Genomic DNA, 21,401 nt, shown 5'->3' with positions numbered 1-21,401 from the left:
CAATAACCAGTGAACAGTAAGTGAATAGGAACCAGTAGCTGATTGGATGGCAGCCCACCGCAGCGTCATCTTTATTTTATTCTTTTATTTGTATCACTTGTTTTTTATTTTTTCCTTTTGGTCACTCATAAATAGTTTATTTTCTCTTATGTAGAATTAAAAAAACTATTTACTATTATAATATGTTCCATTTTGCTGCTAATTTCCAACTGGTTTACAAACCTCAGAAAAAATAAATGTTATGATAAATGTATATCATAAAAATGACTTCAGTCATGTTAATGTTTTTGCCACAGCATCTAATAGAACAAAACAAGTGCTGCTTATACAGAACATTTCACATAAAACACCTAAACATGCATTAAAAATAGACAAACAGTCCGTAGTTCAGTTTAGCAATGGTGTTATTTGTGTAACAGGGCAAAAATAATATTACTGTCCAATGTCACATATATTTTAATAATAATGACAATAATATTAATCTTTATTTATATAGCCATTTTCATTTTACTTAAAGCGATTTACAAGATTTTCTATAAGATCATCTTAATCCCACAGTACTCATGTCACTCTGATGTCCATACTTGCTCCGAACCTGATCCGTTTATTATGAAGCGCTTTGTGAGTTGAGTATTGCTAAGAATTTTGTTCTGATGTCCGTTTCTCTTCCTGTGTGTGCAGTGCTGCCCACCTGCTCTCCTCTGGACTTCCACTGTGATAATGGGAAGTGTATCCGGCGCTCGTGGGTGTGTGACGGGGACAACGACTGTGAGGACGATTCGGACGAGCAGGACTGCCGTGAGTTTTAACCTGATTCTTAAGCCTTGCTTTTTAAAACATACGTGCACACCAGACGTCTGCCCACATTCGTTTAAAGCATTGGTTGTGCACATTCTTCAAATTTATTGGGACGCATCCACAAGATTCAGTGCTTGCATAAACAGTAGGGGCAGAGTACCGAAATATGCACTGTGATGTCAGTAGCACTCTGAGCAAACCATGAACTATGGCTGTCATAGTGGAAACTTTTGTAGTGGCTGATAGAGCTTATCTGGAACCACCTGTATTTCTATGGTATATTTATACGATGTTGCTCCACAGTGATAAATATACTTGCCAGAACAGTTGATGTGACATTGCTGTCGCCTTACAAGTAGACATGAAAACTTAAATAGGAATTTAAAGTTGCAGTGGCGTATCGAGATTTATTACCCCTAACTGCTCACTAGGGGGCGTCGGACTCTTAATCCTACAGTTAGACAACAGCTATGTGAGTGAGTAGGTGAACAGTGCTGCTTGTACACACTTTAAAAAAAAAAAGAAAAAAAGATGGTTCCTCAAGTGTTCATTTGAAAAGAAAATGGTTCTATAGGATCATGAACACTCAAAGAACTATTTGCATGATCCAAAGGTTCTTTGCGTCATGAAAGCGTTCTTCAGATTGATAAAAATGTGTGGGAATGTGCTATAGATGGTCCTATATAGAACCACTTTAAAAAGGGTTCTCTATAGCACTCAAAATGGTTCTTCTATTGGCATTGTAACAATAGAAGAACCCATTTGGGTGCTATATAGAGCCATTTTCAAAAAGGTTCCATATAGAACCATCCACAGCACATTCTCTATCAATCTGAGGAATGCTTTCACCATACAAAGAATCATTTAAGCATGAAAGGTTCTATATACAACTCATGGAGCTATATAGGAATATAACCATTGCTTTACTAAAGAACCCTTGAAGAACCATAAATTCTTCATAGAACCATTTATGGCAAATTTTCCATCAATCTAAAGAACTGTTTCACCATGCAAAGAACCATTTAAGCATGCAAATGGTTCTATGTAGAGCACATACAGCACATTCTCCATCAATCTGAAGAACCTTTCACCATGAAAAGAAAAATTTAAGCATGCAAATGGTTCTATGTAGAACTAAGTAAAATCATTGCCTTTACTAAAAACCTTTGATTTGATTTGAAATGATTTTTATATAGAGCCATAGACAACACATTGTCTATCAATCTGAAGAAACGTTTTACCATGCAAAGGACTATTTAAGCACGAAAGGTTCTATATAAAAGTAATGGTTCTTAATAGAACCAATGTCTTTACTTTAAGACCCCTTGAAAAACCATGAGTTCTATATAGAACCATACAAGACACATTTTCCATCAGTCTGAAGAACCATTTGACCACTCACAGAACCATTGAAGTATCAATGGTTCTGTATAAAAGGCGTGGTTCTTAGTAGAACCATTGCTTTTACTTTAGGACCAAACCATGTTTTATACAGAACCATATACAGCACATTCTCCATCAATCTGAAGAACCGTTTTATCATGCAAAAACCCATTTAAGCATGGTTCTGTATAAAAATCATGGTTCTAAATAGAACCATTGCCTTTACTAAAGACCCCTTAAAGAACCATGAGTTCTATATAGAACCAGATGCGGCACATTCTCCATCAATTTGAAGAACGCTTTCACTGTGCATAGAACCATTTAAGCATGAATGGTTCTGTATAAAAGGCATGGTTCCTAGTAGAACCATTGCTTTTACTTTAAGGGCCCTTGAAAAAACATGTTTTATATAGAACACTTTCACCATGCAAAGAACAACTTAAGCATGCAAGTGGTTCCGTGTGCCTTTACTAAATAACCCTTAAAGAACCATCTTCTGTAAGTGTAAACTTTTGGGATAAGGAGGCAGGAACTGTGTGAATTAGGTTTTTGGCTAAGCTCTCGCTTTAACCGGTCACTATAAGCAGCTGGACGGCAACATCTGGCCGCTCAGTGGAGGTGTTTGTGTTTGAGTCGGAGTGATGGGTTTAGCAGCCCTGGGCGAACATGTGACCGCGTCCGGAGGGGAGGCGTCGAGGGGTCAAGGTTGCCGTGGAAATGACACCTGACTTAGAGGAAATTTAGGGAGCGACCTTTGACCCCGCGGTTTACACGCTTCCTCTGGGCGCCTGCGGCAGCACGTGGCGAGAGTGTGTGGGATTGAAGCGAGCTTCAGTGAGACCTCAGGAGGCCGAACCCCAGACCGGGGCAGTCATGTGCAGAAGTTTGTGCGCCCCTGGTCATATTTTATGTTGTTATTGATTTCAGTGCAAATAAGTGAACGCATCCTCTGCAAAGACACACTTCTACACCTTTTAATGCACAACTACTATTTATTTAATGAATTTAACATAAACATAAAATGTGGCTTGTGTGAAAGTTATGGCGCATTTTTATATTTTATTTTTTCCAGCATGTTAAACTCAGCAAACCAATAGAAATTGCACACTAAAAATTAGCAGACACGTCATATTCAAGTGTGTTCTCTGTAGAGGATGTGTTATTATATAGTTATTAACACTTAGAAAATCAGCAAACGTGTCATTTGACCAGGAGCGCACAAACTTTTGCATAAATCCGTACCTGTGTGTAGCTTTGCTGAAAGTGTTTGTCTGTGTTTGTTGTCTCATCAGCTCAAGTTTTCTTCTGTGCTTTTACTTCATACACACTTCAAAATGATGGTTCTTCAAAGGTTCTTTAGTAAAGAAAATGGTTCTATATAGAACCATGAACACTCACAGAACCCTTTACATGATTAAATGATTCTCTGCATGGTGAAATAGTTCTTCAGATTGATGGAGAATGTGTTGTATATGGTTCTATATAAAACCTTTTTGAAAAGGGTCCCATATGGCACCAAAAAGGGTTCTTCTATAGTTACAATGTCAAGCTTCACACTTAAAAAAGATGGTTCGTCAGGGGCTCTTTAGTAAAAAAAAAAAAGTGTTAATCTTTATCAGTCTGAAGAACCGTTTCACCAGGCAAAGAGCCCTTTAACCATGCAAACGATTCTTTTCTAAATAGTCTTTACTAAAGAACCTCTGAGAAACCATCTTTTTTAAAAAGTGTATTTAAGATAGCTCTCATAAGATTTATATTCTTATAAGATAATGGTTCTTTACACGGTGAAATGGTTCTTCAGATTGATAGAGAATGTGCTGTAGATGGTTCTTAAAAAGAGTTCTATATAATACTGAAAATGTTCTTCTATAGTTACAATGTCAAGCTTCATACTTAGGAAAGATCACAGGTTCTTTAGTAAAAAAAAAAATAAGGTTCTATGTAGAACATTGAACTTTTTTTTTTTTTATTGTGAAAGCGTTCTTCAGACTGATGGAGAATGTGCTGTAGATGCATCTATGTAGAACCTTTTTGAAAAAGGTTCTATATGGCACCAAAAAGGGGTCTTCTATTGTCACAAGTTTGACAACGTAACAATAAAAGAACCCTTTTTGGTGCTATAGAGAACCACATACAACACATTCTTCATCAGTCTGAAGAACTGTTTCACCAGTCAAAGAATGCTTCAACCATGCAAATGGTTCTTTTCTGTATAGAACCATTGTCTTTACTAAAGAACCTCTGAAGAACCATCTTTTTGTATATAATAGATAATATACACATATTCGTATAAGGGTTCTTTGCATGGTGAATGTGTTTTTCAGATTGATGGAGAACGTACTGTAGATGGTGAACCTTTTTGCAAAGTTTTCTATATAGCACCAAAAAGGGTTCTTCTTTTATTATAAGCTTGACATTGTAACAATAGAAGAACACTTTTGCAGTCCATGTTGAAAGTTCAAGAAATGCCAGCAGACGGAACCTCCACATCTGTAACCGCATCTGCAGAATTCCTGTTCAGATCAATACTGTTTAAACGTCCATCTTTCGTCTTTGTTTATTTCATTTCCAGTCAAAACTGCCATTAAGCACAAGCAGAAAACAAATATTTAGAAGGTAATTCTACCAGTTTTTCTGATTTCTACAAAAATCAGTGATGGAGATGTAAATAAAAGTCATTGAGAGTGTTTTTGACTTCCACCCAGGTGTTTACAACACAAATATAGACATTTTATTTACCATCCAGTGAAGTTTTATATGGAATGTTGATTATGGGAAAATAGTGGAAAATCTGAATAAGTTTTCTCTGGGGACTATTTTGCCTCAGAACACCTTGCATGCATCCCTCCACCATGAATGGATTAAAATAAGTGAATTAAAATACATTTTAAACCAAAACATTATCACAAAACTATCATAAAGCAGTGTCTCAGACATCAAACAGTGTATTCATAACCATTTTCATGTAATAACTTTTTGAGAGAGCTTTTAGGGTTTGTTCAGACTGCCAGCCCAAGTCCAACTTATGGCATATCTAAATTGTATACAGATTAGAAAAAAACACATGAAATCTAAATTTGCAAATTGGATCCAAACCGCATTTGGAGATGGTTTGAAATGGATGGATGGTGGATTTTTACAGATGCGTCTTAGTCAGGACACTTAAATTGGATTTCAAAGTGTCTTTTGTGTCAGTCACAAAACGACAAACAACAATGATGTCAAATCCAGAGTGACGGAAGTGCTGGGATTTAAGAAGAGCTCCAGAGATTCATGTTTATGAAGAGCATTCTGAAGAGTTTGAAGGGTGAGATGATGCTCCTCCATCTCTCCTGTATCCGCGTTTGAAATCCGTGTCACCAGCATAGCTGCATAGTTACTGATGTCTATGTCGTTACTACGGCAATCCATGCAGATAGGCTGGTGATGTCTGGACACACAAATCCAATCTGACAGTTCGCATATAACAGTGCAGACCGTCGCCTCAAAAGATGTCGTTTGAGAATTAAACCCAATTTGCCTGCAGTCTGAACACAGGCTTAGAGGTGGATGTCTGGTTCCTATCACCAGCACTGTGAACAATTCAGACTCGCTAAGCTTCTCTAGAACAGAACGTTTCACACCAAAACACTCTGAACGACTCTGTTTACATCTTAACCGTTTAATTCTCAAGTAGAATTTTTGAAAAATCGTGGTGATTTCTCTTTAAATCACACAGAAGCCTCAGCAACCAAGTCTAATCTCAGTGTGTTCACTCTTTACCTTTATTACAGCTTCCATTCTTTTCAGGAAACTCACTTTCAGTTTCTCAAAGAAATCTGCAGACATACCTCCAAAGTTCAGTCTTAGAAGCTGGTTGATCATTTTCTGAAGCAATCAAACACATTCAGTGATGTTGAGGTCTGGACTCTGGGGTGGTCAGTCCATTGTTCAGCTTCTTTGTTTGATGTGTCTGTGTCCTTTTCTCAGTGAGGTTCTTCTTGACAGCTACACATCCTTTCAGACCCATAGCGCTGAGTCGTCTTCTCACAGTGGAAGGATGGACAGAAACACCTGTGGATGTTTTCAGATCTGAAGCAGCTTGATTTTCTCCTCTCTCTCAAAGATGAAAGCTTTAAGTGCTGTTTATCTGATGGGGACAGTTTTGTTGTCTACCAGGTCTTCCAGGTGGTTGTTAGGAGCCCCATTTTCTCTGTAGCTTTTAATCAGTTTTTGAACTCCAGTTTTGGAGAAATGTCTTCTTGCATGACAAATTAAAACCATTTATTAATATTCTAATAAATGACAGTAATTGAGGCTGTGGTTTTCGGCCGTACAAGAGGAGAGGCTGTGCACTGTATGACTCTATATTCTACACTGAGTCTGTGATGGCCTTAATTATTACCTGAATAAGACATGTAAGAACAGGAAAGATGTGAAGCAGTGCATGAGGTTGATTATGGTGTATTAATGTACCTCCTTTTTTTGTCTGCTCTATCAGAATCAGCCATTTGAACTCATCATCACTCCACAAATAAGCAGTGTAATGAGTGAGCAGCCTGACAGATCAGAAACGTTTGTGTCTGCAGAAGACTGTCTGAACGATACTCACTCTGTTAATCACAGTAATTAAGAATCGCAATAATTAAAAGCCCATAATTACTGTTATTACTTGCTGTGATTATGGCGCCCACACAGCCGCCGGCTCTCCTGTGTTATTACTTACTTTTTTAACCCATTAAACTGCAGGCCTGTTATTCAGTTATTAATCTAAAGAGATTATTCAGTATCTATTATAAAACTCTTTGTGTTCTACATGAGACTGAGGACCCACATAGACTCTGAGAGTTTAAAGTGTTAAAAGAAGAACAACTTAGCAAGTTGTATCTTTGGATAGAATGATATGAACTGCTGGGTTATTATGTACACTGTAGTTGCACTCATTGGCCATTTTATTAGAAACACCTACCTTTTATCTGCATTCATTGGCCATTTTATCAGAAACACCCACTTGTAGCTATACTGAGTGGCCATTTTATCAGAAACACCTACCTTGTAGCTACGCTCACTAGCCATTTTATCAGAAGCACGTACCTTGTATCTACACTCACGGGCCATTTTATCAGAAACACCTGGGCAATAAGTGTATATTTTATATTTATAGTACAGTGGCAATTTTCCTCACAAAGAGAAAGAGAGAGAGAGAGAGAGAGGAATAAACAGAGAATTAATGTGAGAGTGGGAGATAAAGAGCTGAACACTTGGTGTCTGACCTATATTTCCAGGTTTTGGCGTCTAGATGTTGCGGGGGGTCTGCCTGCGGTGGGCTTTTCATCAATTTTTCATTCAAGCACATTGTGAACTCCCTCACCTTTATTATTTAATGCTCTCTCTTTCTCTCTATTAATTTTTATGGTATTATTTAGAGGGAGGTGTGGGTTGTTTATGCTCTGCTGAAGCTGTCTGAGTGTCAGACTTGAAAAAATTAACAGAGACCAACGAGAGACAGAGCGAAGGAGAGAAAGAAGCAGGACGAAATAAAGGAAACACTTCAGCTTGTTCCACTCCAGAGGAGCCACTTCAGACACTTTAACTCGTTTCCTCTCTTCGCTCTTCTCTCGGAGGGCCGGTGCTTCATCTGCCTCACTTCAGCTGATTAACTCCTCAGGGTCATCGTGACCTCTGACCTCTCCATGTGTTCTGACCTGTTTGGGGGGGAAGCAGGAGAGGAGCAACTGATATCAGAGTTTCTGGAGGCAGGGGGGGAGAGAAAACTGGACATAGACAGCACACATGCTTTCTTACTTGTGCTATTTTCCATCCATCCATTCTTTTCATTTATCCATCCATCTATCCATTCGTCCATCCATCCATCCATCCATCCATTCATCCATCAGTTCTTCCCTCCTTCTATCCATCCATCCATCCTTCCTTCTTTGCTTCTATCAGTCCATCCATCCATCCATCCATCTGTTCTTCTCTCCTTCTGTCCATCCATGCATCCTTCCTTCCTTGCTTCTATCAATCCATCCATCCATCTATTCATTCATCCATCCTTCCATCCATCTATCCATCCTTCTTTCCATCCTTCCATCCGTCCATCCATCCATCCATCCTTTCCTTCTTCCATCCATCCATCCATCCTTCTTTCATTCATTCATCCATCCATCCTTTCTTCCTTCCATCCATCCATCCATCCATTCATCCATCCATTCATCCATCCATCCATCCATCCATCCATCCATCCATCCGTTCTTCCCTCCTTTCCATCCATCCATTCATCCATCTGTCCTTCCTAAGTCAGTATATTTGTGTGTATTAGGAGGGTCCATTAATTATTAATCCCACATTGCATTGACTATTAATTCCCCCCTACACACACACAGACACACACACACGCACACAGACACACCCTGCCCAGCTACACACCTCAATAAAACATAATCTACAGTCTGGGGACGGTAGTATTATTATTTTTATTATTATTATTATCAGTAGTAGTAGTAGAGGTGGTAGTAGTAGTAGTAGTAAACTCAGCCAGGCTCCATTGGGTGTCTGTAGAGCTCAGAGGTGGAGACCCCTCAGTTTGGGTCTGTTTCTCTGACAGTGCTGTCTGAGCTTGTGCTCACTGGTGGATCATGAAGATATAGAGATATATTAGATAGAAACCTGCAGAGAGAGAACGTTCTAAACTCACCCGCCGCCTTTAGAGAGAACAGTGAAGTACAGTGACAGTGCTGGAACCATCTGTTTAAAATCAGTGACTCTTGGTAGGACAGTTTGTTTGCTAAACAATGAACTTAATTTATTTTTAAATCTTTCAGGGCTAAAAGTCATTGTATTCATTGGTTTTGACTGTTTTTTTAATGTGAGACGTTTGATTCTTTTGATCTGTCCATCTATCTACTACTAATTCCAGCTTTTCTTGCATGTAGAATGTGTAGTTTAGAGATCACGAACTCTGGGGTGAAAAACATTGTTACTAGACTAAATGATGCCGAATTGTCCTCGTGATTTATCCACGTTCAGTTAAAGGCTTTTTTTAAGAGTCTTTTTTTAACCGCATATCATACAAAACTATTGCTTAATTATAGAAGGAATGAAGCCACACATTACTGAGGGAAGAGCTGCTGGTAAACCTTTTAAATGAAGAAAGCCTCAATCCAAATCATGTAATAATTAAAGAGTTTTATAATCATAAAAGCTGAGTGGGAGGTTTTGAACATGAAGCCAAATTAAATCTTTTCACTTTTGCTCTGTTTTGGTCTTCGAGGCCAAATCTAATTAAGACTTCAGCAGCTAGTCTGGATGAAAGTTTGAGAAGCTGAAAAACAGAAGATGTTTAAATCTGTGATCATGTGTTTGTTAATAAAAGTGACTATGTGTGTGTGTGTGTGTGTGTGTGTGTGTGTTTGTAGCTCCACGCGAGTGTGAGGAGGACGAGTTCCACTGTCAGAATGGTTACTGCATCCGCAGCCTGTGGCACTGCGATGGAGACAACGACTGCGGGGACAACAGTGATGAGCAGTGCGGTGAGTTTTGTGCTTTTTGTGCTTTTAGGTGCTGCTGCTTTTCCTCAATCACAGCACGAATGATTTTAATAGTTCTTAAAGGCTAAATAATAACTAAAATTAGGTCACCAATAGTTTGCATCGTTGATGTTGGCTTAAAGCAGTATTCCAGCAAAAGTACAAACAGTGCCAAAACTTTTACATATGGCTGGGCTTTTTGGGACTTTTTAAAAAAAAAAACCTGCAGACATAAGGGAGCCAGATGGCTAAAGTTTTTGCTAGAAAACGATCACATATAAACATTATAGAGCATTATAGAGTGCTTTTTAAATGAAACAACAGAAACTATATCGCCCCCTACACTTCCTGTAGTGCATTACCGTCTGTCAGAATGACTGTGTGGATCATATGAACATTACAGAGCATTTTTAAATGAAACAGTAGAAGCCATATCGCCCCCTACACTTCCTGTAGTGTATTACAGTCTGTCAGAATGACTGTGTGGATCATATGAACATTATAGAGTGCTTTTTAAATGAAACAATAGAAACCATATCGCCCCCTACACTTCCTGTAGTGTATTACCGTCTGTCAGAATGACTGTGTGGATCATATGAACATTATAGAGCACTTTTTAAATGAAACAGTAGAAGCCGTATTGCCCCCTACACTTCCTGTAGTGTATTACAGTCTGTCAGAATGACTGTGTGGATCATATGAACATTATAGAGCACTTTTTAAATGAAACAATAGAAGCTGTACAAAAGAAACACCTACCGTTGTGTGCAAATGTTTGTGAAACCCTGGTCAGATTACATATTTTGTTGATTGTCTAAGTGAAAATAGGTTAACAGAAAAATGCCATGTGTGTTCTCTGTAGAGGATGTGTTAACTTATATTTAACTAGAAAATCAACAAAAACATGTATTTTGACTGGGGGTTTTTAAACTTAACTGCATATAACACCTACACAATATAATCACATTTTCTCTATAATCAGTTCCATGTATGTTTTTTCTCTGTGCATGTACAGATATGAGGAAGTGTTCTGATAAGGAGTTCCGCTGTTCTGACGGTAGCTGTATAGCAGAACACTGGTACTGTGACGGAGACACGGACTGCAAGGACGGAACGGATGAAGAAAACTGCCGTAAGTCTGCATGAGTGTGTGTGTTTGTGTGTGTCTCCATGAGAAATAACTGACGTCTGGTTCCTATCACCACTACTGTGAACAATTCTGACTTTGTAAGTTTCTCTAGAACAGAGCGTTTCACACCAAACCACTCTGAATGACTGTCATGTGAAGATTTTTGCCAATCCGATTGAATACATTCCGATTATAGAAGAAGACTGAGGTGTTTATGCTTACTGTACTCAACAATCTGATGGAAAATCTCCGTTTACATGCTCATTACAAGTAATCAGATCAAAAATTATGTGCATGCGTAGAGAACCACTTATTGTAGATGTTACCATGACAGCGAGCCTCACGTGAGTCCAGTCAGAGTGAGACGAACAGCAGTGGGCAGTGCTTGTTTTTTAGTAACTTTAAAATGATGTCAGACTCAGGAAAACGTAATTCACATGCACTTACTAAAGAAGGTGAGAGGAAGACACCATGTTCTGAGACACATATGCTGGACCCCTGTCACACCACCGTCTACTAAAGATCAAAGCATAAACTTTGTCTCTTCTGCAGACCAGATTCTGCTCCCGCCATGTTGAACGTTGTAAACTATGACGTGACACACATGCACAGAACGTGCTTAAATTTTCCGATTGGGAATGTAATCAGATACAGGCATTTACACGGATATTATTCTTCTATTTAATGGATTATTTACAGGATTACCCACCTTGTTTAATCTGATGGAAATTGTATTCCGAATGGCCTCAATCGGACTAGACTATTCTGATTGAGGTGTTTACATGGATGTATTCTATTTTGATTGAGTTATTAGTCGGATTATTAATGGATTATCAGACTGCATGTAAATGTGGCTGTAGCACGGCATGTGCTACCCCGGGCTCAAGGAGGACACGGGGGGCAGTATTCAGTGTTGCAGCAACCATGTTTTAATTCACACACTAAATAAACAAAGCAAAAAGAACCAATGAAAACAAAACCAACGCTATGCTGGCCACTTTTCAGTGGCTTTAGCCAGCTAGAATTTTCAGTCCTTTATCACTTCAGCTTTTCAGCTCTTCTCTCTCTCTGTTGCTGCTGTTCGTCCCTCTCTCTCGCTCTGTTCCCTCTCAGCTCTTTTTAAAACAGCCAGCAGCGTGAGCACGTGAGCCGAGAGGGAACAAGAGCTTGCTGCTCCGCCTCTTCGTCACCGCCCCTAGCTCGCAGCTCGGATGCCCGGGTCAAAAGTGAGGTGTAGTGAAGCGGCCTTGCTGTGGAACAGGGGGCGGGGCCCAGGCGGCGGAGCTCGGGACTCGCTCTTTGCCCTCGTGCCTCTCGTGGCCGGCATCGACCTCTTCCTCCTCCCGCCGTCACTCACGTCCCTCTGCGAAGCTCGGGCTTTGCGCTCCGTCCCCCACTCACTTGCAGTTCTCCCCCCGCCATGTTTGCGGGGCTTCGTCCTCGCTCGGAGGACGCATGCCACAGTGGCTAATAACTTTGTCTACAGGTTAATTGTTCAATAATGATGAATCTTTTAAATTTTGGTGTAGTTCCCCTTCACTATAAATGTATGTAATTGTGTATATATAGTATACACTGACCAGCCATAACATTAAAACCTCCTTGTTTCTACACTGTCCATTTCTTCAGGTTCACTGACCATATAGTGTCACTTTGTAGTTGTACAGGTACAGACTGTAGTCCATCTGTTTCTCTGCAAACTTTGTTACATTGTTCTTCAATGATCAGGACCCCCACAGGACCCCCACAGGGCAGGTATATGGGTGGTGGATCATTCTCAGCACTGCAGTGACACTGATGTGGTCGTGGTGGTGTGTTAGTGTGTGTTGCGCTGGTGCAAGTGGATCAGACACAGCAGTGCTGCTGGAGTTTTTTTTTTACCTTGTCAGTCCACCTTGTAGATGTAAAGTCAGAGACGATAACTCATCTGCTGCACAGTTTGTGTTGGTCATCCTCTAGTCCTTCATCAGTGGTCACAGGACGCTGTTAGCTGGATGTTTTTGGTTCTCAGTCCAGCGGCGACACTGAGGTGTTTAAAAACTCCAGCAGCACTGCTGTGTCTGATCCACTCGCACCAGCGCAACACACACTAATGCACCACCACCATGTCAGTGTCACTGCAGTGCTCAGAATGGCCTACCACCCATATAATACCTGCCCTGTGGAGGTCCTGTGGGGATTCGCACCATTGAAGAACAATGTTACAAAGTATGCAGAGAAACAGATGGACCACAGTCTGTAACTGTAGAACTAAAAAGTGAAACTATATGGTCAGTGGAGCTGATACAGTGGACAGTGAGTGTAGAAGGAGATGGATTTAATGAAGTGGCTGGTTCAGTTTTTAGACATGTTGTAGCGGTTTGAGGTTTGTGTGTGTGTGTGTGTGTGTGTGTGTGATGTGTAATGTGAGCTGCTGTGTGTCTCTCAGTGCTGTTAATAGAAACAGCAGCTGTGATTGGTCCTGTATGTGTTTGTTTTTGGGAACGACAGGTATTTGTGCTTTAACAGGACAGCAGTAGCAGCTGTCATGAGTGTGTGTTGAGTTCTTATGTATGGACCTCTGTACACAGTTCCTGTCAAAAGTTTAGACCCTCCTGACTGAATGTCTGCTCTTTATAGTCATTTTAAAGGGCCCATATCCTGGAAATGTCAAATAAAAGAATTGAATGTAAACCTCTTAAGTCCATACAGTCCATGTTTGGTAACTAAGCTGTGAAAACAACTTGTTTTGAATTCATTGTTTTTATAATGTCACAAGAACTAACTCATTAACATCACACCCGCCTATTTAGCCTGCAGAGGTTTAGCCCCGCCCACTCACACTAACGTTATTAGGAGTGTTTCAGCTCTTAGTGCTCTTTGAATAAGGCACAGCCAGTCAAAACTGAGCTCATTTACATATATCTGTTTTAAAGGTGCAGGGACAAAAACAGCCTGTTTAGTTCTGGTAAAAAGCATTTGTGAAAATAAATTATTACCATTTTTGGTACATAAAAACTTACAGATGTTATAAGTGGAGTTCAGGGAACAAAATAAGATTTAATTTAATGTTTATGCTTTAATGTTTAAAGTTTATTTCTAGGACACACAAAAGATAGAGTTGGTGCCTGTGTATGAAAGAAAAACATTTTATATGTAAATCAGATATATATTTGAATTATCCATGGAAATCTCTGTGTGTGTGTGTGTGTGTGTGTTCAGCCTCAGACCTGCTGACGTCCACCTGTAGTGTAGAGGAGTTCCAGTGTGCGTATGGACGCTGCATCCTGGACATTTATCACTGCGACGGAGACGACGACTGTGGAGACTGGTCCGACGAATCAGACTGCTGTAAGAGGCTCTCTGTATCTCTGTATCACTTTCTCTCTGTCTCAGTCTGTCTCTGTCTCTCTCTCTCTCGCTCTCTTTCTGAATCAGACTGCTGTAAGAGGCTCTCTATATCTCTCTATCACTCTCTATCTGTCTCAGTCTCTCTCTGTCTCGCTCTCACTCTCGCACTCTCTCTCTCTCTGAATTAGACTGCTGTAAGAGTTTCTCTGTGTCTCTCTCTCTCTGACTGCTGTAAGTCTCTCTCTGAAACGGACTGCGCTGTAAGGCTGTCTCTCTCTCTCTCTCTCTCTCTCTCACTCTCTCTCACTCTCTGAATCAGACTGCTGTAAGTCTCTCTCTCTGTCTCTCTCTCTCTCTCCCCCCTCCATTCAGCTCAGTTGTATATCAGATTAATGAACTCATGCTATTCTGACAGAATTATAATATTAATGTATTACCATCTCATATACAAAGAGCTCCGCCCCCTCCGGATGTTTTTTCAGTCTTTTTCATCCCTCCTTCTCTTTGCATGTGTCACTCTATTCTCCTCCACCTGTTCTGTTTTTCTTTGATCGCAGCAAGAGATCGCCGTTTCGTTCAGCTCCGCTGTTTACCTTCGTCTTTAATTCACTCACTTCTTCTCTTCTAGAAGCTTCTTCAGAAACTCTTTCTCTTCCTTCCTCCACTTTCTCTCTTCTTTCTTCTATGATCTTGTTAATATATCTTGTTTTGTGAATGAATGGCAGTCATGTCCATTAATGAGTCATATGTGGTTATTTTTGTGAACTTTAACATTTTTAAGAGGACCTTTACAGGAATACTCCAACTGCATTCTTAAAAACATGGTTCTTCAAGGGTTCTATAGTAAAGACAGTGGTTCAGTGTAGAACCATGAGCACTCAAAGAACCATTTGCGGGGGCTCCCGAGTGGCGCAACCGTCTAAGCGTTGGCCCTATCATCAGGAGATCGCGAGTTCGATCCCTGGTGATGCTACAGCCATCCGTAGCCAGGAGTCCAAGACAGCACAATTGGCCTCGCTCTCTCTGGGTGGGTAGGATGGCCCCTCCTTCTGTTAGCTGACGTAACAGATCTGGCGGTTGGCGCTTTCCTCCGAGCGCGTTCAGCTGTCCAATGACATTGTGTGAGCGGCAGTATGAAAAGAAGCGGTGGCTGGCTTCACAGGTCTCGGAGGAAGCCTGTGTTCGCCCTCCTAGCGTTGATAGTGTTGTGTGATTGGGGGAGTCCTAACTAGTGGGTAGAATTGGCGACGACTAAAATGGGGAGATAATTCGGTTAAAATCAAAAGAAACGTTTGCATGTTTTAATGGTTCTTTGTGTGGTGAAATTGTTCTTCAGATTGATGGAGATTGTGTTGTGTATGATTCTACATAGCACCAAAAAAGGGTTCTGTCACTGTTACGATGTCAAGCTTGTATGTGATAAACGAACCTTTTTTGGTTCTACATAGAACCATTTTCAAAAAGGTTCTATTTAGAACCACATACAGCATGTTCTCCTTCTGAAAAACGATTTCATTATGCAGCAAATCATTTAGGTGTTCATGGTTCTATATAGAACTATTGTGCTTACTAAAGAACCCTTGAAGAACCATCTTTTTTAAAACATGCTTCCACAGTCATGTGCAAAAAGTTGTGCGCCTCTGGTCCATTTCCATGTTTTTATTAAAAAAAGTATAGTATAAAATGTGGCCTGTGCAAAAGTTATGGTTTATGTTTTGCAGTGTGTTAATTTCAGTGAATAGATAGAAATGGTGCACTGAAATTTGCAGAACAATGTTATATTTAAGTGTGTTCTCTGTAGAGGATGTGTTAACTTTGTTTTTTTTACATAAATATATGTATTTATTTTTTTATTTCTTTAGATTTCCTTTTTGGAATTTTCTTTTACATTCCAAGTTTCTCCTGCTCGTTCTGTTTTATATTTCTCTTTTGTGTGTGATCCTTTAGCTGTAACTTCTTGGCTGTATGTTTTATGGTTTGTAATAATGGAGTGTTCAGAGAGAATGAATTTATTTCTCTCCTCCTCTAAAGCAGTCATGCTTGTCCTCTTTTCTCACGCTGAGTTTTTTTAAAAAACTGCCCCAGTTTTTGAGATATTTAGCATTTTTTGGAACCTTGAACCAGCATCAAAGGGAGCAGGAGGCTCACAGTAATGTGTACGCGCTCTTCATCATTTCAGCTGGAATACTTTGGCATGAAGCTGTGCTTTGTTAGCATAAAATAGAAAAAAAATACATTTGGCTAGAGTCCTGCTGTCCAAGAGATGAAACAACCCCGCCTGTGTGGACAGACTGATTTTGAGTGTGTGTGGGAGATGGACACAATTGGGACTGATATGTAAGATCCAGCCAAAGATTGGAGTGGATATTAAAGTAATAGTTTTGCCAACAGTCTAATTTACAGAACCACCACCCCCCGATTTCATGAATCAGCCAAGACATGTTTAGTGTCTAAAGTTTGCTCCTTTAGTTTTAGCACTGGAGCTGCAAAGCTAATGTTGCTAAGAAGTAATGGAAGTGTATACCCCACCAATTAGCATAGTGCTAACTGCAGGACAAGTCGTCACCCACTTGTCTTGAAGCGTGTGGAGGTGTTCAGTATCTCTAATAGACTTGATTATGTCGTGGCTGACACTGTATGACCCATTTATCTATAACATGGACTAAAATACTTTGACCAAGTTGCCTTTTGAAACAGTTTTCATACAGAATGTTCAGATAGTTCACGTTACTGCCACAAATGATGTCACAGTGGACGTCTCTCACACTGACCCTTAAACACGTTACATACATTTACATTCTTACTAGCAACCACTTGGAATACCGTAGCAACCCCCTAGCAGCCACCACAGATACCATAGCAACCACCTATTAGCCACCACAGATACCACAGCAACCACCTAGCAGCCACCACAGATACTATAGCAACCAGTGGTGGACGAAGTACACAAATCATGTACTTGAGTTAAAGTAGAGATACCCAAAGTAAAATATTACTCCCTTTAGACCTCCACTTGAGCAAAAGTACAGAAGTATTTGCCTTGAAATGTACTTAAGTATTGAAAGTAAAAGTACTAAAAGATTAATTATGACTCAAATGTCCTATTATCATTTTTGTAACAAGACTCTTGCTTCATTAACTAATTTTAGGTGAAAATACTATAGTGTCACTTTTGGTAATCCAATCTTTTAATAGATTAATTAGTCTGACACTGATGTCTATTAAAATTATCATAAGCACAAAAGACTGAAGACAAACAATTTCCATTAGGTAGAACCAAGAGGCTATGAAATAACTTTTTGCAAACAAGCAAAGTTTCAGTTTAAGATTATTTGCAACTTAGTTACAAGTTTAAGTTTAATAAAAACTTGCTTTATCACAGGTTCACAAATGAGTTTTCCTTTACTATATTGCATCTGTAGGTCTCTGTTCATAAACATAAACTAGCAAAAACAAATTTACTATAAAATGAAATGAAATAGTGTTTGTATAAATTCAGAAAAAAAGACACATGCCAGTCACAACTGCATATGTGTGCATATTTCTATATTGTGGTCTATTTACACAAAGTTATGATAGTTCCATCATTTATGTAGGAAAAGGCACTCCTGAAATTTTACGCTGCTGCACTGACCTTGAACCGTATGCTTGCTTTGGGTCGGTATGTCCAACAGGTCAAAATAAACTCAAAACAAGGTGTGCGCTGTACTCTGATTGGTGTTCTTGCTTCACGCTTCGTTCATTTTGATGTTACGTTTTTATACACATAATCTCTAAAAGGAACGACAGATTTCGTATGATGTAGTGTAGTAAAAAGTAAGATATTTGACTTTGAAATGTAGTGGAGTGAAAGTAAAAGGTCACCCAAAATGGAAATACTTCAGTAAAGTACAGATACATGAAAAAACTACTGAAGTACAGTAACAAATTACATTTACTTTGTTACTGTCCACCACTGATAGCAACCGGCTAGCAGCCACCACAGATACCATGGCAACCACCTAGCAGACACCACAGATACCATAGTAACCCCCTAGCAGCCTCCACAGATACAATTGCAACCACCTAACAACACCTTAGCAGTCTCCTCCAATACCCTAGCAGCCACATAGCAACACCCTAGCATCCACCTAGAATGACACATGAACTACATAGGAACACCTTAGCTACAACCTAGCAGCATCTTAGCAGCAACCTGGGATAGCATAGCAAACACACACCCACATCCCAGCAACAACCTGACACACTATAGCAACCACATTGGTTACCCTGGCAACCAGCTATCAATACTGTAACAGTGACTTAGCAACTACCTAACAAAGGCCAAGCAATGTCTTAACAACAGTCTGGAATCACATAGCAGCACCATAGCAGCACCATAGCAGCTACCTGAATGCCTTAGCAGCCACCTAGTATACCTGATTTATAAAATAAATGATCATAAACAGTGGCCATCTGCAACTGCTTCAACCTTTTTGAGACATTTTTAGCTGACTTTGCCAAGCCGACCCAAAGTTCGTTTACAAGCTTTTCTCTTCAAGTTAACAATCATCCTTTGTAGATGGTTGAAAGGAAAATAATGAAACAAAATTTACTGACACTGTGTGTGTGTGTGTGTGTGTAGCGTCTCACCAGCCGTGTCGCTCTGCTGAGTTCATGTGCAGCAGTGGGATGTGTATTAACGCTGGCTGGAGGTGTGACGGAGAATATGACTGCGATGACCAATCAGATGAGACCAACTGCAGTAAGTCTGTGTGTGTGTGCAAGTTAGGGATGCACAAATTGGACGAAATACAAATATTGCCATTATATTTAAACAAAAAAAGGAATCTATGTATCTAGTAAATGAACACCATGATTTGTTAGAGGCTCATTTTCATATTGCAGTCTTCTGCTATATCAATATAATAATAATAATAATAATAATAATAATGATAATATCTGTTCGTGTGTCCGTAGCTATCTCTATGTGTTTGGCGGATCAGTTCCGCTGTGCGTCTGGTCGGTGTGTACGGTTGTCATGGCGGTGTGATGGTGAGGATGACTGCTCTGATGGCAGCGATGAAGAAGGCTGTGAAAAGACTGGTAAAGACACACAAATACACCCACACCTTTGTCTTACATTACTAGTGAGGACTTCCATTGATTTTCATCTTGTTTTTTTGTATTACTTTAACCAAGTATTCCTAAACCTAACCCTGACCTTAACCTCGTTATCCAAAGGGCAACTTTTCTGATCTTTTAGTTTTTCCAAAAAAAGGTCATTTGTGGTGAAAACATGTGCTCACGTGAGGACCAGCAAAATGTCCTCATGTCAGCAAAAATGTCATGTGGTTCTATCACTGTGGGGACAGGGAGTCCTCACAAGCATAGCAAGACGAGCGTACACACACAGTCTTTTTGTTTTTGTTTTATTATATTATATTATAGTATATTATATTATAGTATTATAAATGATCTTTAAAAACGTAAACTGTTTTTATGATGTTTTAATAATGGTAGTAATAATAATAATAATAATAATTGTTTTTTATTATTACTATTATCATTATTATTATTATTTTACAGATTTTGTTTGTCCTCTCTCTGTTGTTCAGGAGCTCCTCCGTGTGCCTCTGATCAGTTTCTGTGTGGAAACGGACGCTGTATTGGTCAGCGCAAAGTGTGTAATGATGTTAACGACTGTGGAGACGGAACAGACGAACATCCACACCAGGACTGTCGTGAGTACACATACACACACACACATGCACACACATGCACACACTCACAGACACACAGTTTTGTCTTATATTCCTTGTGAGGGCTCCCTTAGGTTTTTGTGTTACTGTAACCAAATACTCACTTGAGTAAAAATGTCATGTTGTCCTGTCACTCTGGGACATGTAGTCCTCACAAGGATAGCAAGACATGTGTACACACACACGCACACACACACACACACACACACACACACACACACACACACACAGTTCACTGTAATCCTGTATTAAAATGAGGCTGGTGGTCTGTATGGATCAGTTGGTGCTACAGTGTGATCGTCTTTGTGGAGGGTCTCTGTCAGAGCTCACTCTCTGATGAAATATCCCTCCAATGTCAGACTTCATCTGTGCTGTCTGTGACTCTTTCTCAGGCCCCAGGCCCACTGAGGGGAACTGTAACGTGGGTAACGGCGGCTGCTCTCAGAAGTGCCTGATGAGCCGAGGGTTAGTCCAGTGCTCCTGTCACACCGGATACAAGCTCGCAGAGGACGGAAAGACCTGCCATGGTGAGGGGGCTGGGGGGGACTGGAAAGTTTGAAAAACTAGTTACAATGCTAATGTAGCTAACAAGCAATCAAAGTTTACGCCCCACCAATTAGCATGGTGCTAACTATGTGCATGCATCATTATATGCTGGCTTCAAACTGTGTCAAGTTGGTGAAGGGAAATTTTACCAGTTTTTCAAAATATCTGCAAAGTTATTACATGAAATGGTTATGAATACGCTGCCTGATGGCTGAGACATTGTTTTATGATAATTTTGAGAAGATTCATCCATTACAATCCATTAATGGTGGAGGGATACTTGCAGAATATTATGAGGCAAAATAGTCCCCAAAGAAAACTTATTGTTTCAGATTTTCCACTATTTCCCCGTCATCAACATTCCATATGAACTCAGAAGACTTGTGTAGGTTCACTGGTGGTTTTGGATAGTAAATAAAATGTCTACATTTGTGTTGTTGTCATGGCGACCCCTGGTTCCTATCACCACCACTGTAAAGAAATCTGAACCATTTCACACCAAACCAAATCTGTTTACACCTCACATACTTAATTATGCAGACATTTTGAAAAAATTGTGGAATTTCCCTATAAGTACTACTTTAATATCACAAAAAAGGACTGAATGGACTGAAAACTCTCATCACTTCAGCTCACACATACACCAAGGCCCAGCCAACTGCGTGTGTTTCCGGGATAGGCGCTCAGGTTGCAGACTGACTGAAGCTGTGCCAGCAACAGCAGCAATCCTTTCTTCTTTTCTTTCTTTTCTTTCTTTTCTTCTGTCTTTCATCTCTTCATCCTCTGCTCGGTCTGGCGGGAATGCTCCTGCTCTCACCACAGTGGAATCCTGGCACACTGTACAGCTCCTGTATGCATGTGTGTCTGGGAATATTTCTGCTCCATTGTCTTTTTTTGTAGTTTGCAAAAGCCTCAGGCTGCCAAGAAGTGTTTATAACTTTTAACCCACTGTGGTCAGAGGTCATT

At 39.9% G+C, this 21,401-nt stretch overlaps 1 protein-coding gene across 2 annotated transcripts in view; it reads left to right on the top strand.

Moving 5' to 3' along the window:
• Positions 1 to 21,401, top strand: part of lrp4 (low density lipoprotein receptor-related protein 4) — a 159,304-nt gene that overhangs the window by 93,234 nt on the left and 44,669 nt on the right. For both annotated transcript variants that reach the window (XM_036586299.1, XM_036586298.1), the window contains exons 3-10: positions 682 to 798; positions 9,579 to 9,692; positions 10,705 to 10,821; positions 14,020 to 14,148; positions 18,773 to 18,892; positions 19,108 to 19,233; positions 19,746 to 19,871; positions 20,282 to 20,416. In XM_036586299.1, the coding sequence (XP_036442192.1) occupies positions 682 to 798; positions 9,579 to 9,692; positions 10,705 to 10,821; positions 14,020 to 14,148; positions 18,773 to 18,892; positions 19,108 to 19,233; positions 19,746 to 19,871; positions 20,282 to 20,416 (984 nt within the window). The remainder of the gene's footprint in view (positions 1 to 681; positions 799 to 9,578; positions 9,693 to 10,704; positions 10,822 to 14,019; positions 14,149 to 18,772; positions 18,893 to 19,107; positions 19,234 to 19,745; positions 19,872 to 20,281; positions 20,417 to 21,401) is intronic.

The sequence above is a fragment of the Colossoma macropomum genome, unplaced genomic scaffold (assembly GCF_904425465.1).
Source record: "Colossoma macropomum unplaced genomic scaffold, Colossoma_macropomum, whole genome shotgun sequence".
NCBI lineage: Eukaryota > Metazoa > Chordata > Actinopteri > Characiformes > Serrasalmidae > Colossoma > Colossoma macropomum.
Note: the sequence above shows the minus strand (reverse complement) of the source record. Positions and strands in the feature narration are given on the sequence as shown.